This window comes from Aspergillus foveolatus, assembly GCF_047715535.1.
Source record: "Aspergillus foveolatus strain CBS 279.81 unplaced genomic scaffold BDW70scaffold_107, whole genome shotgun sequence".
NCBI lineage: Eukaryota > Fungi > Ascomycota > Eurotiomycetes > Eurotiales > Aspergillaceae > Aspergillus > Aspergillus foveolatus.
Window position 1 is genome coordinate 1 of NW_027396171.1, and position 12363 is coordinate 12363.

Below are 12363 nucleotides of genomic sequence, written 5' to 3' on the forward strand. Positions count from 1 at the left end.
CTCAATCTGGTCGATATCAAGGACCTCATCCATGACCAGATCGGGTAATGCAGCGATCAATGTCAGCATTTGACCGCTGAGGGGGTGTGTCGACCGTATGTGACAGCTAGTCAGATATGGAACTTTCCTATTTTGGATATCGGAACTGCAAGCTCCGGCTCGCCGATGGTTATGCAGAGACTTCTGCTATTTCCACGGTTCAAAAGTTATATCTCTTCTAACTGCCGTATTAGGCTAGGTTGATTATTATTTCTTGTGTATTTAAAGCTGCTCTATAGAGCTAGATTGTAAGAATCAGACCTTCATTCTTTTGTTTTATTTGACGGTTGATGCTGGTAATTACGTCTAGCCTGACGCTCCATAGATATATACACCACATATGCAGTTCTGCCATTGTGGCCGAACGACGCCACAGCTGGACTCCAAATCAGGTAGACTTCTAAAGACGTAACCCACAGCTCATACAGCGGCCTTTAGACACTGGAACACTCAGAACGGCTTGGTGTAGCTAGTATACAGCTTTACCTCTCAGAAAATTCTTTAAATGAATATTTTGCTTGCTAAATGTTCATTTGGGAGCCGTGGAGGCACCTCTACAAGCCCCCCAATATTAGCAGCCACTTTCAGTCCGCCAACTACAGACGCAAGCGATCTCGTATAAAGAGCTCTAAAAAGGAAAATAGTCAACTCCTTCAGCTCCTTCAAAGACAGTCTTGAGCTGCTTATAATGGCATGCGAGATGGCTCTATATATGCTGCTTAACCAGCCAAGGAAAACCACAATGTTTGCAGAAATAAAAAGCAAGGCAGAAGCAGCATCGACCTAAACATCTAATGCCTCATAATAAGAGAGCATTACATAAAAGAGCAGAGATCTCTCAGAGATATAATAAAAAGTGAGACAGAGGATTTATCAACTTCTACTGCATCCCCACCTTCTGAAGCGCAAAGGTACACTCCAACAGGTTCAATCTGTCATTTTTAGGGTTATACTAATGCCCTCCACATCTATGCGTTGGTTTGTACTTGCGAACCGCTTCAGGTTCCTGAAACCGGTCGAAATCGAGTTGGTGGCTGATACTGGTGGGTTACGTTGTACGTTGGTATCTAACTGATATCAGTAAAGAGCAAAGAATTTCCACTTCTGCTGCTCAAGCCGACATTGGGCATGGCCACATGCGAGCATACTCTTTGCATATTTGTGAGTATTTGGCTATTTTATTCCCGGTTTAAGTTGAAGCATAAGTTGAAGCAATACAGGGGAGAAGACGATCCGTCAGCAGACGGCCCTGTCGGTGGGTTCCACGGTCTGCACCCGAGCTTGGCCAGCAATATCTAATGTGTCTCTAGCTGCATACGATAAACGCTGATTTGCGCAACAGTGTCGCCAGTGGAGAAACGCGGGGAGAAAGGGGAGTGAGGATCGAATTGGACTGCTGGCGGGGTCAGCGATCAGCATGGTATAAAGCAGACAATCGTGCCCCCTCGTCAGAGCCGACTGGCTCCCTTCATTCAGGCACGCTGTCAGACACCATGGCAACCTTCGACCCCGCGCATCCCAGATTCCAAGGCTTCGACCTGATTCAAGCCACCTACAAACACGTTGGCGACCATGTCATCCGCGTCGACGTCCTGGTCCACCAGACACTGGAGACTGGTAAACAGCCGACGATAGTCCGGTTCCATGGCGGGGCCTTGGTACTCACCTTCGTCCATTTCTACTATCAGTACGAGTAGCTGATCAGTTTGAGCAGGTCATGGCCGACTCCGTCTTCGTCGAGTTCTGACCCCAATGGCTCTCTGATCTTGCGCTTCGCCACAGCGCGATCGTCGTCTCCCCAAACTACCGCTTCATGCCGCAAGCAACGGGTCTGGATATCTATGACGATATTGAAGACTTTTGGACGTGGCTGCGGTCGCCCGTTCTTCAGGAACTGCTCGCGGAACACAAGACACCCACTCAGCTCGATCTTGACAGGACCCTGGTAGCCGGAGAATCGGCCGGCGGCTTGCTGAGTATCAATGCGTCGCTTACCCATGCGTCCGAGGTTCGAGCGGCCATTGCCACGTACCCTTCGCTCGACCCGAGCTCGCCAGATTTCACCCAGCCCCGGACAGACCTCCTCCCGTTTGGCCAGAGCTTGCCGGAATCGCTGGTTGAGAATGTCCTAGGTCCTGTTCGTGATGGAGGTCCGGTCTCCACGCTCGTCGGGCCGGAGTACCTCTCCGTCACGTGTGCGGCGATTCAGTGCGGTCGGCTCGGTGACTGGTACACGCGAGGGTCGCAGGATTCGGCGAGGCAGAACTTGCTGTACCTGTGCGTCGGCTGGAGGAGCCTGATGTGCAGGTTCCTGTGGGCGGGATCACGATTATCCAAGGGAAGCAGGATACATAGCTGAGACGTTGTACGTCCTGGTGAGGTCGTAGCTGCACCATTCTTCTGCTAGCTGCAACACAGCCTTCTTGTCGAGACAGCTGAAGCCCGTCCTCATCACGTAGAGGTCGCTGCTGCCGGAGTTTACCAGGAGCTGAAAGCTCTAGCCGCCAATAGTGGCCTCCACGTCGAAGACGGTGCCATACTCGGTCGAAACCATTGGAGCCGTAGCATTGGTATTGCTGTTGCGGAGACGGAAGGCTCGTGCTAACACTAGAGCCAAGCAGCAGTGCGAAAAGAACGAGTTTCTTGATAGAAGGCATAATGGAATGAGTACAAATGTGTGGTCGAAAAGGACGTTTGGCGCGGCCAAAGAAGGCCGTATTTATAGAGTATTTGCTGCCTTACGAGGCCGATGCCAGATATACTGCGGCTCAATCCATACCCGTCCTGCCGCTGTTTGGTTCCATGCTTGTACATTCGGCTCCCAAACAAGCTTAATCTCAGCCTCAGGGACGGCCCCGGCGGATATCCCGAGCCGAGGAACTCTCCTTTCCTTTACTGGAAAAGTGCGGCCATCGTACGGTCGTCGTATATTTTTAGTAAGAAAAATGAAAAGCCACTCCCCATTTTCCCCCTTCCCGCCCCTCTCCCACCAAATCCAGCTCAGTCACTTGGATGGTCTCTCTGGATTCATCCGAATTGCGCCCACAAGAAGCACCGCTAACGAGTCATACAGGCGTAGCCCGCCATGGCCGATGCACAAAATATACGAGGTGTAGGAACGATGAAGAAGGCCACGAGGAAGAGCATGCCCAAGGTCCGCACCGGCTGTTTCACCTGCAAGTACGGCATCTAGCAGTTTATCCTGTTTCCGCTGTAGCCTGAGGCTAAATCTTTTCTTGATGTTACAGGCAACGCCGGGTAAAGTGCGACGAGGGCAAGCCAGGCTGCCAGAACTGCGAACGCACGAGGCGACGCTGTGAGGGGTACCCCCCTGGGCCTGCGTCAGCCCTAGCAGGAGACGGTTCACTTGATGCGCAGGCCCAGCAATGCATGCAGCAGATCGTCGTCTATAATCTGCCCTTTAAATTCCCCGGGAGCGCAGCCGATCGTCAGCTGCTGCATTTCTACACGTGCGAGGCTGCCGGTGGACTCTCCAGCTTTTCAGACTCGACACTGTGGTCGAATATCGTCCTGCAACGGTCGCACCACCAGCCGGTCGTCCGCCATGCTCTTGTCGCCCTTGCGGCTTTGTACCGTGACTACATGCAGGGGGGGAATCGGATCCAAGCTCCTGCGTCCCATGCAGCCATGCAACGGATCGCCAAATGTCATCGCCAGCTGAGACTCTATCTGCGGTCAGCCGACGCATCGGTCGACATCGCGCTGATCTGCAGCATCCTCTTCTTTGCGTTCGAGACGCTGCTCGGGGACTGTAATACCGCGATGCAGCATCTGGATAACGGGCTGCGGTTGCTAAAGCGGTGTCAGATGCAGACGCAGGCTCATAGTGGCCGTGGCGAGCTCCTCGCTTACCTCGTACCCATATTCTCCCGGCTCGACATCAATGCCAGCACGTTCGACGACGAGCGCACGCCTATTCTTACCCTCGTCGGCACTGAGGAGGGATTAGGCCTCATGCACATAGTTCCATCCTCGCTGGCGAGCCTCGACGAAGCCGAGACCGTCGCGACCAAACTGGAGAATTGGCTCATGCATCACCTCATCGCCCACGTCGCGTACAAACATAAACCAGTGGACGAGTTCCCCAGGCGCCTCCTGCGTGAGCGGTTCGCACTGTACCAGCAATTCAAGCGGTTCTTCTTCACCTTCGCGGCTCTACTCGACTCCTTACCGGGCGATATTCCGGCCCGGGCTCTCCTCCTGCGCGTCCAGGCAAAGATGTACTATTCCGTTCTGCTGGAGAATATTCCCAACGACTCTTTCGGGCCGTGTCCGCCGGCAGACAGTTTGCGAAATACGCTGGCAGATATCGAGAAATTCCTGTCGATGGAGAGCACTCAGAAGAGCGCAAGCACTTTCACCTTATCGTCTCAGCTTGTTGCCATCCTCTATTTCATGTGCCTCAAGTCAACTGACGTCGAAAGAACAGAAATCGCGTTTGCACTCCTCAGGCATTCCAGCATGCCGGCAAAAGACGGACTGTGGGAGTCAGAGAAGGCGGCCACCATTGTCCAGACTCTGATCGAGCAAACCGAATTGTGCGAGCCGTCTAGGTCACTTGAAAAGACGGGCGGCGACGTCTTTAGCCCCGAGGTAGGTGGCCTTGAGCACGTATTTCGCAACCTCAACAACCGCCCGGGGCCTAGTGTCTTTACCAAGGAGCATTCTACGGTCGATGATAAGCCCTCTGAATTACGACGATCTAGTGATCGTGGGGTTGGCGTCCAGGTGACTTGACTACATGGTAGTGAAAGACGCATAACGATGCCCAACGACATAAAGATCCCGCGGGATGTAAAGTATTTTTGGGAATGGCATGCGAATGCCGGATCTTAGGCTACGTGCGCCTGTTCGATTAAACAGTTATTCATTTCGAAAGCACTGCGCGCTCAGCGCTACTATATACGGACTCACGCCACGGCTATTTATTCCAGCTATGGGTGCTCCAGCTATGGGTGCAAGTCAGGAGGCGCTGCAACAGCATAAACCGATGCTTTGGCCCTAAAGTCTGCCAATATAAACCACAATAAAATATAAGAAGAAGATGGGGCGAGAAAAAAAAAAGAAAGAGAAACAAGTTAATCAACAATTATAAGTCATCCGCAGCCCAACCCCCGGCGCCTGCGCAAACTCGACGCTTGTCTTGCTGCTATATCCATTCGAAATACTCAACCGGTAGGTCATGGTACTGGCACAGGCGAAGCTATTGATCACCCGATTACTCGCTTCGGACTCAAATTTCACGCTCCCTACCAGGCTTATCGGCGCCGGGCAATAGTCCCAAGAGATATCAATGCCTCTCCGCGAGCGGCTCAACGGGCCAGCAACTGAAAAGACCTCGACGGGTGCGAGCCCGACGGTGTTGACCGGCGTGCCGGCAGGGATGGAGTAGGAGAGCGTGCAGCCCCAGACGCCCTGCGGGACGGTAAACTCGATAAATGTGTCTTGCTTCTTGGCGCCGTTTGCCTCTTGGGAGACTCTGAAGCCCGGGAGGTAAGAGGCTACCGGCTGGGCAGCATCGACGCGTGCGATGCTGGGGTAGATGGTTGTGCATGCTGAGGGAGCAGGGACTGCGCTCGCTACGGAGACGAGGGCCCCCAGGAAGGAGATGGTTTTGAAGAAGTGCATTTTGGCTTGGCGATTGCTCGATTGCTCTGGTTCTGGGATGAATGATGAGATTGCTTGGTCGAGAGCATTAGATTCGCGGTGGTTTCGTCTTCGGTTTATATAGTCCTCCCCTTAAAGGGCGAATCCCTTTTACCATCACCCTTTTCCCTTCGCCCTTTACCGTTTTGCCGTTGTCTTTCGCCTATTCTGCCTCAGACGACACTCATCAAGGATCAGCCGATCCACGAGCCACCGCGCGACCAAGTGAGACATCTAGCCACTTAGTCCTTCAGTGAAGGAACCTGGCCTCATCATGACTCCTCTCCATGACGTGGATTACCCTCTTCTTCACTCGATGTGCCTGCAATTCCTACGATGGCTTGCGCGAATAGCCCTATCTGGCCATGTTTTACCAACGTTTTTCACTCAAGCCCGTATCCTCGCTTGAGATTTCTCCAAAAAAGAGGCAGGTCTCAGCCCTCAATACTGCAGCCAATAGAAGATGGTTAGGGCTGAACTGGGCTTGATGCTCGGCAAGTAGTCATTGACAGGGTGGGCAGAGCTGGCGGGCTTGGCTGTTCGTATTCAGCTTATGGTTTCCCTACGCCAACTCTGGCGAAGTGAGAATCCCTGAAGAACGTGGGCGGCGGTTTGGCTTGAAATTCGGGCTTATATTATTGGTTAGACAATGGAAGGGATGAGGTCGTTGATAGGGATGAATGGGGTGGACAGTCATTATAGCCGGGGAGCGAGATACGATATGCTACATGTGTCCCAGGCGGGGTGGTCAGTTGATCTGCGACCAGGCTTGAGAGACAAAAAGCTTGTAGAAGTATTCTTAGTCATTGCGTGGTCGCGTCAGGTATAACCGATGGATTCTAAATAGAAACTCCGTTGTCCTATCGTCAGACCTCGTGAGCATCCATCTTGTACTAAGACAGATGGCAGCCCCTTGCTTAGCAAAATCTCCAAACACCTTGAGTGAGACCAGAGTCTAGTAAGCTATTTCACCGTTTGAGCCGTCCAGTATAAACATATTAACTAAAAATATCACATATCACGACAGATGAATGTTCACTACCGCTGATCTGACTGACGTCTTAAGCCGGCACGGCCTTACGAGAATGATCAATATGTCTTTTGCTGACCTCAAGCCCATCACGTCCAATGATAAGCCTCGCTCCCCATGTATTCATACAACGTATATATCCTGGGCAAGTCTAAAGATGGAGTTGTGAGTAATGCCGAGGTTGGACGTAATGTTTTCCCTCTATGGGAATTTTGTGCGGTTAAGAAGAGGACCCCGTTATGCTGCTACGTTAGGTCATATCCAAAGGCGGGATTCTTGAATACGTTCAATAGGTAGTGTCGCCCTAAAGGCCATCACGTCGCTGGCATGGCGCCTGTCCAGTATTTGGTCTTTTGGACGGGCGAAGAGAAGATCGTTTACTGGGAAATGCTGAAGGAGTGCTCCGCCCTGATTGTAAGTGTTTATGAAAAAATTTTTGGAGATGGCCTGAAAATTGGAGGTTTGGCAAGACACCCGGTGGTAAGTAGACGCTAGCCCTGGGATTCTGCCGTAAAGATAGTAAGGAAAAGAGCCCAGTAAGCCAGCCCATGCAGCACACGCGACGACACACTTAATTCCATACTTCCGCCCGGTTACTACTCCCTATATTTACTAGGCTGTATAGCATCTCACGGCCTTCCAGGAAATGGGCGAACCCGCTAGTCGACAACGATACGTTATTGTTGAAGCACAATAATGCCGGGTTTACATGCGGCATATTGTTTTGTGACGTTCGATCCCAACCACCACTCAGCCACAGATAGCGAACCATGTTTAAGAGACAAGGAACTGGTAGAACTACCCCTACGGTAAGTTAACTAAATATGTAGTATGATAAATGCATAGCTGCATATCGCCGAAGCACAACGGTGTTAACGGGGTTAAAGGCGCAAAGGGCGTCGCTTGATCCACCTTGCTTGCCATATAAGCACTAGGAACACGAACCCAGATCAGATTCTTCTTGTGGCTGTAAATTACTTTTCTATCTTTCAGGCATTTCTGCCAGCAGAAAACAGCAGTGACAGTGCTCCAGAATGGCAGACATGAATGAGGCAAGAGTCACACGCCAGTTTTGCTCGTGGGTTAATAGCCTCACAATCCACGATGTTCCTGAAGAGATGCAAAAGCGTGCCAAATACCTGATCCTCGACGGGCTGGGTTGCGCGATAGTGGCAGCCCATCTACCCTGGACTGAGAAGGCGACAGGCATTATTCTGGACATGGAGGCTGAGGGGAGTTGTCCGGTCTGGGGTTATGCGAAAGTGCGCTCCTTCTTCTCTGCTACCGGCCATCGAGGGTTGAAAGCAGCTGATAATGAAGACAGAGAGTCGGCCCGCTACCGGCAGCTTTGCTCAACAGCACGCAGGTTCAGGGTTTTGAGATCGACGATTGGCATTCGCTCGCCCCCGTCCATTCGAATGCCATTGTCCTCCCAGCGCTGTTTGCCGCCGCGGCGAATGCAAAGGCCAAGGGAACAGTGACATCGGGAGAGTCGCTCCTCCTGTCAACAATTGCAGGTTACGAAACTGGTCCTCGCGTTGGACTCTGTCTATACGGCAGCCATATGCTCTCACGGGGCTGGCATTCGGGCGTCGTTTTCGGCCATGCACAGGCTGCGGCGGCCGTGGGAAAACTGATCAACCTCTCCGCGGACCAGATCGAGGATGCGATTGGGATAGCCTGCACACAGGCCTGTGGTCTTATGTCTGCCCAGTTCAGCAGCGATGTAAAGCGCATGCAGCACGGATTCGGGGCACGAAATGGTCTCTTTGCTGCTCTGCTCGCAGCGGGGGGGTACTCCGGTATCAAGAACGTGTTTGAGGAGCCGTATGGCGGGTTCCTCACTACGTTTAGCCAGGGGTCTGGCAAGGAGCCGCCCTTCCTAGAACAAGAACTTGTAAAGGGGCTCGGCAAGACGTGGCAGCTGGAAAATATCCGCGTGAAGCCGTATGCTGCGATGGCTGGCACGCATAGCAGTATTGACGCAATGGCTGCGTTGCAAAAGGAATATCCCGACAAGATGAAGGATCTGTCTGAGATCAAGAAGATCACGTTTGAAATGTCTGAGTCAGCATACAAGCATGGTGGCTGGCCCGCTCAACGTCCCCTGACGGCAACTGGGGCGCAGATGAGCTGCGCGTATGCGGCCGCTGTGCAGCTCATCGACGGTCAGGTCCTGGCCGAGCAGTTCCAAGACAGCCTGCTAAACCGGGATGAGCTCTGGGAGTTGATTGGTAAGATCGAATGCCGCCGGGCGGAGGAGTCTGGGAATGTCATGTCCCAGCGAGCCACGGTCAAATTTAATGATGGAAGCGAAGTCTCGAAATCCGTCGCCGCAGCAAAAGGCGTCGATCCACCTCTTTCGGATCAGGAAATCGTCGACAAGTTTCGCACATTCACCAAGGCGCTAATTCCGGAGAAGAGGCAAAGGAAGATTGAGGAAACCGTGCTGGGTCTGGAGAGAATAGAGGATATATCCGAGTTGGAGGATCTGCTGGCAGGCCTAACTTCATCTCCCTTTACGGGCGTCCCTAATCGGGGTTTCCCTTTACGGGGCTAGATGTTCCACTGTAGAAAATGGCTTCCAGATGACAAGGATAGGCTCTCGATTTCCAGCGCCTGACATTGGTCCTGGTGCTATACGCAATTGGTATAGAAAATAACCAAGTCCTGACAGTGAACCGACTTTTTCCAGAGACTTTTGACAATGGCAAAGATATTCTTACTGTATTCATCATACTGTACTTACTGGAGAAATAATGTCGGATGTTGCGTCTGCGATTTTGGCTCAAGACCTTGCACGGTATTCATTGTCGCGAGAAGCATTCTATGCATACTGCAAAGGACATATGCCCCCTGAAGAAATCATCTACCTTACCTCCTTTGAGCCATCTTTATATTTTGACCATTCCATACACTTTATTCACCCAACATGCCAAAAACCTCTATTTTTGATGAATCTCGCATGATTGAGTTCAGCCCTAAATGGCGTCGTCTGTCTATTGCTCAGCCAACTTACAGACCGTCTCCATGATTCTGCCACTCTCAGAGTTGCCCGACTAGACGTTATCCCACGCAGACGCACGCTGGTCATCCCGCGCACAGTATGATAATCAGGTGCAGGATAAGGACCGGATGCATTCATTTATCTCTTCGGTTGCAAATATCGGCTTATCCTCACCTACTGAAATGATTTGGCAGCAGCAACATAATGACAACTCTTAGTTAGCACTGTTCGGGCAAGACAGTATCGTCCTCAAATGTGTGCCCTAAAGTGATAATATCGCATCAGGAAAGGAGTCGAGAGATGCATTCAATGCTAATAAGTCCTCATTTCGCTTCCAGCTGGTGTGTAGTCTCGGGGATCAACGCTACTAAGATATATATTAACGCCATATTGAGCAGCTGAAAAAGGCTTCATTTTTCACTACTGCCTCCGAAAGCCAGCTGATCCAGCTACTAGCCATCAGACGTGCAATAAATCCGGGCATTGCAACAAGTTCAGTAGACAGGCTACAGTAATTCAGCTCCCTCAGCCCCTGGAGAGGATCTGAGAGCCGCACCAATTGCTTGGCCGCGGCCGCTGTGCCAGTCTCGACCGCGGTATTTTGCGCCACATCAGCAGCCAAGCCCTGGCGCTGGGCGTCTCTTCCCTGATAGTAGCTGAGCTCGGGTCAAGTTGCCGCGGTTGAGGAGCGCCAACTCGAGTTTGAACCATGGCTTTATTGTGCTGCGGATGAGACCTTGGCCCTGCAGCTGCGACGTCAGCTGAGCTGGAGCCAAAGAATGAGAGACTCTTTCTCATAAAAAGGAAGGCTAGCCCCAAAGTGCGCTACATCCTGGGTTAAATGGCGCACAAGTGCGAAGATTGCATGTAATCTGTGAACGTCATGTCGACAAAACGTCTGATTGTTTGCTGCGATGGTGAGACTCACCGATTCACCCATTTCCCTTTACAGACTGACAGACCCAGGAACCTGGCAAGATTCCACCGACGATGCGAGCGAACCTCCATCCAACGTGACTCGGCTCTCTCGAGCACTGAGTCGCACGGCGATCGTGGAGGAGAATGGTGTGCGACGCGAGATCCCTCAGATCGTGTACTACCAAAAAGGCGTGGGCACCGGGCTGGCGGACAAGTACTTTGGAGGTACCAATACCTCTTGATCCCCATCTCTTTTGTCCTAGTCGACAGTGACCTAATTCCAGCAGGTGTCACCGGTGTCGGTCTCAGCGCAAACGTCCGCGCCGCATACGGGTTCCTGGCAGATAACTATGCCGACGGCGACAAAATCTACTTCTTTGGGTTCTCACGCGGCGCATACACAGCGCGCGCCATCGCGGGCTTGGTCTGCCAGTGGGGTCTGTTGACACCGCGGGGAATGGACAATTTCTCCAACGTGTATGACGACTTTTACGGTAAGAAGATCACAGGGTATACCGACGAACAGCGGCGTCGGCTCGGATTCCGGCCGCCCCTACCCAGGTTCACCGTCGAGCTGATCGGCGTCTGGGACACGGTTGCCTTCCATAAGCCGTGGCTGGGCCAATGGTTTGGCGAGCAGCTCGAGTTTCGCAACACCCTGCTCTCACGGGATGTCAGGTACGCGTACCATGCGCTGGCGCTGGACGAGGAACGCACCGCGTATCAGCCGACGCTGTGGCATCAGCCAGACAACGCGGACGGGCAGGAAATGCTCCAGGTGTGGTTCTCTGGGGTCCATACAGATATTGGCGGCGGCGGCGTCGACCCTCGTTTGTCGAATATAACCCTGGCATGGATGATCGCGCAGTGCTCGAAGCATAATCAGCTTGCGTTTGATGTCGAGGGGTATCTCTTTGACTCTCCGCCGCCTGAAATCGTGGCGGAGAGCGCCCCGTGGTCGACGGCGCTGGGTGCAGTCGCCCATTCCAGCCTGACTCGCACAGTCGAGCGCTGGCTGGGTGGACAATCGATTCGGACGCCCCTCGTGTACGACCAGCCGGGGCCTGCCTCTGAACACCGTCCAACGAACGAGCTGGTTCATGCTTCAATCAAGGATCGGGTGCTTAGTGGCGCGCCATCCGGGGCCGTGCGGTGGGCCTCGCCTGTCATTCGAGGGCGGCAGGATCAGGATTCGCGTACTTGGGAGCTGCAGAATGGCCATAAGCTGGTCGAAGATGTGCCCCTGGAGCTAGAATTTTTCATGAGGGGGAGAATCCGGACGGTGCACGTGGATGAAGAGGATGAGTCGTAGTTTGGCTTTGCAGACCATGTTTTTTCAAGGGAAAAGACGGGGTATAAACGGCTGGTTAAGGAGTCGGTTTCCTGCAGGTCTTACAAGTGAATTAAGTAATATAAATAACGTTGCTTGCCTGACTCGTAATCGGGCCAATCCCGACCCTAACTGACGCGGACAAGTTAGGGCTCCGGATATCGGCACAGTGACCCCCCTCCCCTTCCCTCTGGGGCTGATTAAAGAACAATGCGGGATTCTGGAGACGAGCCTAGAGTTGGGTGGAGTCTGGGGTTTATTGGTCAAAGATTATTGGCAGAGATTATTGGTCTAGAATGGGAATTTATCTCCAGATACAAAAATACCGCCTGATCTCTTTTCCGCTCTTCCGTTGCCTTCCTCAATTTTTCT

At 52.5% G+C, this 12363-nt stretch overlaps 5 protein-coding genes across 5 annotated transcripts; 4 read left to right on the forward strand and 1 right to left on the reverse strand.

Moving 5' to 3' along the window:
* Positions 1–1532: 1532 nt before the first annotated feature.
* Positions 1533–2644, forward strand: BDW70DRAFT_164403 (alpha/beta hydrolase; the record flags this gene model as incomplete). Its single annotated transcript, XM_073741470.1, has 3 exons — positions 1533–1726; positions 1822–2316; positions 2458–2644. 3 exons carry the CDS (start codon positions 1533–1535, stop codon positions 2642–2644), a joined length of 876 nt encoding a protein of 291 aa, XP_073591319.1.
* A 380-nt stretch (positions 2645–3024) lies between these two features.
* On the forward strand, positions 3025–4970 carry BDW70DRAFT_10843 (Zn(II)2Cys6 transcription factor). Its single transcript, XM_073734467.1, has 2 exons — positions 3025–3219; positions 3288–4970. Exons 1-2 carry the CDS (start codon positions 3125–3127, stop codon positions 4795–4797), a joined length of 1605 nt encoding a protein of 534 aa, XP_073591320.1. The 5' UTR covers positions 3025–3124; the 3' UTR covers positions 4798–4970.
* BDW70DRAFT_10840 (uncharacterized protein) lies at positions 4971–6022 on the reverse strand. Its single transcript, XM_073734465.1, has one exon. It carries the CDS (start codon positions 5686–5688, stop codon positions 5143–5145), a length of 546 nt encoding a protein of 181 aa, XP_073591321.1. The 5' UTR covers positions 5689–6022; the 3' UTR covers positions 4971–5142.
* A 1691-nt stretch (positions 6023–7713) lies between these two features.
* Positions 7714–9710, forward strand: BDW70DRAFT_144775 (MmgE/PrpD family protein). The gene is made up of 2 exons (XM_073738310.1): positions 7714–7998; positions 8061–9710. The coding sequence occupies exons 1-2, from the start codon at positions 7771–7773 to the stop codon at positions 9294–9296; spliced, it is 1464 nt and encodes a 487-aa protein (XP_073591322.1). The 5' UTR covers positions 7714–7770; the 3' UTR covers positions 9297–9710.
* Positions 9711–10189: 479 nt separating this feature from the next.
* Positions 10190–12228, forward strand: BDW70DRAFT_144776 (T6SS phospholipase effector Tle1-like catalytic domain-containing protein). The gene is made up of 3 exons (XM_073738311.1): positions 10190–10660; positions 10710–10886; positions 10949–12228. Exons 1-3 carry the CDS (start codon positions 10627–10629, stop codon positions 11971–11973), a joined length of 1236 nt encoding a protein of 411 aa, XP_073591323.1. The 5' UTR covers positions 10190–10626; the 3' UTR covers positions 11974–12228.
* The last annotated feature ends 135 nt before the right edge of the window (positions 12229–12363 follow it).

What these genes read in the sequence shown, in the direction of transcription:
- BDW70DRAFT_10840 (XM_073734465.1), bottom strand. Translation starts at nt 5,688, where the DNA reads ATGCACTTCTTCAAAACCATCTCCTTCCTGGGGGCCCTCGTCTCCGTA.
- BDW70DRAFT_144775 (XM_073738310.1), top strand. Translation starts at nt 7,771, where the DNA reads ATGGCAGACATGAATGAGGCAAGAGTCACACGCCAGTTTTGCTCGTGG. An exon ending in CGGTCTGGGGTTATGCGAAA is followed by an intron (nt 7,999 to 8,060) that starts GTGCGCTCCTTC and finishes TAATGAAGACAG; the next exon opens with AGAGTCGGCCCGCTACCGGC.
- BDW70DRAFT_10843 (XM_073734467.1), top strand. Translation starts at nt 3,125, where the DNA reads ATGGCCGATGCACAAAATATACGAGGTGTAGGAACGATGAAGAAGGCC. An exon ending in ACCGGCTGTTTCACCTGCAA is followed by an intron (nt 3,220 to 3,287) that starts GTACGGCATCTA and finishes TTGATGTTACAG; the next exon opens with GCAACGCCGGGTAAAGTGCG.
- BDW70DRAFT_144776 (XM_073738311.1), top strand. Translation starts at nt 10,627, where the DNA reads ATGTCGACAAAACGTCTGATTGTTTGCTGCGATG. An exon ending in TCTGATTGTTTGCTGCGATG is followed by an intron (nt 10,661 to 10,709) that starts GTGAGACTCACC and finishes TGACAGACCCAG; the next exon opens with GAACCTGGCAAGATTCCACC. An exon ending in GGCGGACAAGTACTTTGGAG is followed by an intron (nt 10,887 to 10,948) that starts GTACCAATACCT and finishes TAATTCCAGCAG; the next exon opens with GTGTCACCGGTGTCGGTCTC.